Source organism: Arachis duranensis, chromosome 9 (genome assembly GCF_000817695.3).
Source record: "Arachis duranensis cultivar V14167 chromosome 9, aradu.V14167.gnm2.J7QH, whole genome shotgun sequence".
Taxonomy (NCBI): Eukaryota; Viridiplantae; Streptophyta; class Magnoliopsida; order Fabales; family Fabaceae; genus Arachis; species Arachis duranensis.
In genome coordinates, this window is record NC_029780.3 from 12255627 (window position 1) to 12260008 (window position 4382).

General features: G+C 36.2%; 1 protein-coding gene across 1 annotated transcript in view; it reads left to right on the top strand.

The window, feature by feature from the left end:
* LOC107464756 (uncharacterized) overlaps positions 1-4382 on the top strand; it is a 7795-nt gene that overhangs the window by 770 nt on the left and 2643 nt on the right. The window contains 5 exon segments of the mRNA XM_016083712.2: positions 8-173; positions 1383-1557; positions 2112-2155; positions 2882-3847; positions 4159-4314. Coding sequence (XP_015939198.1) covers positions 42-173; positions 1383-1557; positions 2112-2155; positions 2882-3847; positions 4159-4314 — 1473 coding nt within the window. The 5' untranslated portion in view covers positions 8-41.

The following is a 4382-nucleotide window of genomic DNA, read 5'->3' on the forward strand; positions in this document are numbered from 1 at the left end:
TTTTTAGAATGTGGACTTGAGGTGCATGTGGTTGATATTCCATGGAAACAGTAGTTGCAATTGAACATAATGATGATGATGGAAAACTTGAAGACATTGGAGTTGATAGAAGTAGCTTTTCCTTGTCTTCTCCAAAGCAGATTGCAAACCCAGTTGTGTACAAGCTCGTCCGGGTATGCTTTCAGTGTCTTTTATTTACTGCTTCAAGGTTTTATTTGTGAATGTGTTTGGGTTTGCAAATTATAGTTAGCTTTGCATTTTTCAGGTGTGGGGAAAGTTTGCAACTTTTTAGTTTATGAGTTCTTGGGAAAACGATCAAGATGAACGGAGTTGCCATGGTGGTACCTGGTGTTCTTTTTTTTTGTATTTTTTTTTCAGGATACCAGTACCCTTTTATGAGTTTTCAAGCATTTTTTCTAGGCCTTTTTAGGTGTGGGTGTGGGTATGTGTGTTCCTCAGCGTTGTAATACACCTGTTTGCTACAGTAAAGCCTTGATTGTTAGCATGTTCCTTAATTTTGTTTCATTTTTTTTCTGGAAACTCCTTCCATGGCATCCTTGATTGTTTGTTACATTAGCTGCTTCACTTTTGTAATTGTTATTGACTTGTTGACTTGATACATTTTAATATACAGAAAGGCCTTGGGATCTCTTAAACAAATTAACTTAACCAAATGGTTTTCCAATTTCCATCTTCCTTTTCTGGTCTAATTATTATTCTATCAAATCACAATCTTCAATTTCTGCTTAACTACTTTTGTTTGTTAATTAAACCAAGCTTCTCTGAGGTTTGATTACATTGCCTTAACCTGTCCTAGTTTTCTTCAATGAGTGAAATTAAATGCTGAAATTTGAAAATGGATTGTGACAATGTGTTCGGATTCTGTTTTATTAGATGTTTTGAAATTTGAGTGGTTAGCTGTATATGTTTGATTCATATGCTAAATCCACTTCAGCCATTACACTTCCATTCGATCACCTTAACCACATCAAACTGGCAACCTGTGTTCCCTGATCTAATCTGGTTTTGAAAAACTCGGTGATTTTCAACTTTGCTGCTCTTCATGCTCAGCAAAAAACCATGTTCACATCCACGTCTTGCCGCATTCACGCCATTGTCATCACTAGATTTCTTTTGTCCTAGTGATACTGCAAATTCATGCTGTGCTGTTTTGTTTTGTCGGGTAAAAATGTTGTCAATATCATGTTAATTGCTGTTGAGCATTTGGTGCATCCATCATTGATGCACACCCAACTAAAGGAGAAGGAGAAGTATGTTTGAATTTCAATAACTTATTATGTGTTGCCTTCTTTATTTTCGGCAATTTATACTTCTGTCTAGGCTTTGTTCAATATTTTCTTCATGTCTAATTTAATCTTTAGGTTGAAGGTGATGGGAGGTTAGTGCCTGCAACAGATGATGAAGTAATGGAGATGGAGGATTTTCTTGAGCATGAAAACAGTGAAATGCGTGTTGTTGCAGACACTGGGCAAAGTTTGGAGTGCATATCAATTGAAAGATCATCTTCTGGGAAACTTCGATTGGAGTGCCCAAAAGGTATATTCTCAATCTCAGTTGTTTGAACAGCATATTGACGCATTTCAGTAGCTGTTAGTCTGTTACATAAACTTAGGTACTTGTTACTATAGCCCTAACTCTGCTAAAATCACAGATTTGGGTTTTTTTTCCTGCCTTAGTCTGCTCCTTATAGTAGTTCAAAGAATAAATTTTTTATGTTGGTGCCTTTAGTTGTAATGTTTGTATTATAGATAGCCTCTGTTTCCACCCATCGTTAATTTGCAATTGGTTTTCTCTGGTATAAAGATGCTATCTGGTTGAATGTGCTTCTCACACATAGTGCCTTAAGTTTTTGTTACCGAGACACTCAGTTATTCTTGTTATTCCTTCCTGCAATTATTTTATTTGCTTGTTTTCGACTTTACTTTTTCTTCTCTAATTTAAATTGCTGACGGATGTTCGTAATTTGTTATTATATGGTTTTAACCTTTCTAACATGATAGGCAAGTGCCATGGACGAACTTATTACCTTCCCTTACCAATACATTCTACATATTTTCTTTGATTTAATACCATTTCCATTTCACAACTAGGCACTGCGGATGCAGATTTTGGGAAACTAAATGCAAAATTACAGGTATTGGGATCTCTTTTGGTTTCCTTCTCTACTTCTCTCTTTCTCTCTGAAATCTTGATTACTCTTCATTGCTTGTTTTTCCTTTGACTCCAACATTTTTTTAACAATGCAATTATGTTTGTGCATTTTGGAAAACATGGTGCATCTAACTTGATTCTCTCAACCATTCACTGTGTGCATCTTTTTCAATAGAATCCTTTGGTGCTTACTTAAGGAGTTATCTGTATAGACCTTCCTTTTGTTTAACTATGCGTATAAGATGTGGAACGAATGATAAGCTATTTAATAGCTTACTTGATTTTAAACATTTGTAAAGTATTTGAGGGAAGCTATTTCCTGTTATAAAAACAGTTTTATGAATGGTAGCACTAACTAATTGATGGTGCATCAGTGTGCTGGTACGAGAGCGAAAACTCTGTTTGCATTTACATTTTACATACACTGCAAGAAAGAATTTAAAATAGCTATATTGTAACTATGATCTTTCTTCCATTTATGTGAAAGTTTGGACTCAAGTCTCTTAGTTTCAACTTCTCTCTTTCAAATGTTTTATTGTTGGTGGACTTATCTTAGAAAGTGGCTCATGTATGATCCTCATTTTTTTTCCCTTTCCGTTTTTCTCCAGTTGGTCTGGGCTTTCTCTCTTTTTTTGCTGTATGTCTACAAATCCCATTAGTATTATATTCTGTTTCTAGAATCCTTCTTGACCTCAAAAATTTTTTGTAGTACATTGAGCAGATGTTGCAAAAGGTCAAACAAGAAGAGAGACTTCGATTGTCTTGTGAATCACCTGTTCCTTCTCGTGTAAAGAAGGACAACCAGTGTTCTGATGATAAAGCTGTCACAGTTGAGAATAATCAATCTGATGGCCCACACCATGAAATTCCTTCTTTAGCATCAAGCTTAAATTATACGCATAGTAATCAATCTGGGAGTGTTGATCAGTGTTCCAGACCTTCAGAAGGAGTGATTGAGAGCGGATCATCTGCTTCTGCTGTCTATTCTGCTTTGAAGTCCAATTTTTCAATGTTTGATGGAGAAATATGCTTGGACAAGCTATCCATCAGAGAACTACATGAACTGTTTAAAGTAACTTTTGGTCGGGAAACTACTGTGAAAGACAAGCAGTGGCTGAAAAGGAGGATTGCCATGAGTTTAACAAACTCGCGTGATGTTTCAGCAACAACTTTCATTATTAAAGATAACAAAATAGTAAGAAAATGTGAAGACAGTTCTGGAAATGGAGATGCTGAAGATGTAATCTCCATGGAAAATGCACCTGTAGAAGCAGATGTTAACTTGAAGGATTCATCTGCTTTGGAGGGTTGTGGAACTGAAGATAATCAAGTTGTTTTTGAAACAAAACTGGGAAAACATGATATGGAACATGGATTGGGAGGTGAGGATCACCAAAGAGCTGCAAAAAGAATTCGGAAGCCCACCAAGAGATATATTGAAGAGCTCTCTGAAAATGAATCTAGAGAGCCCAACCCCATGGCATCGTTAAGTTCAAGTAGAAATATGGGACCTGGACTTTCTACAACTTCATATGTGAGGCTTTCTGGGGATGCTTCTTCAGAGGTGAGAACATTTATCACCAGGGTAGACTCACTCGGAGGTTCTGATGTTCAAGTTCCTTGTGTTTCTCGGGTTCGAAGAAGTCATCCAAGGAAAGATTTTACATCACTTACGGTAAGTGACACTGTTTCATACTTGATTATATGAAAGCGACACTTAGTTTTAACTTTATCTGCTCCATAGCATGGTTCATGCTTTATTGTAGGACAATCATGATTTTTTGTAATATAAACTAGGTAATACACCTAGGAACTTAGTACTTTCTACTTAGTACATTAGTCTTGCACCTGTAGGAAAATGTCTCTTTCTTGCTGTGCTTTTTTCCAGCATTATTGTACTCTTCTTGCGTCTTACTGGCGGTCTCCTAATAGTTCTGGAAACTGTTTATTTTCTGACTAATATAAACCGTTACAACTTTATTTCAGAAATTCCTTCCAATTGGCATTGCCAAGACTGCAAAATCAGATAATAAGGTTCTTGCAGAAAATGGTTCTTGTGCTGCTAGTGAGAATCCAGACAAAATCCTGAAGGCAAGATCCGCTCCTGGAAAGCTTCAGCCAGTGAGAGCAACTGAGACTTTGGTAATACTAAATTGTAGTTTCTTCTTTTCCACTACATTTTATTTTAGTTATATATTTTATGTTTGTTG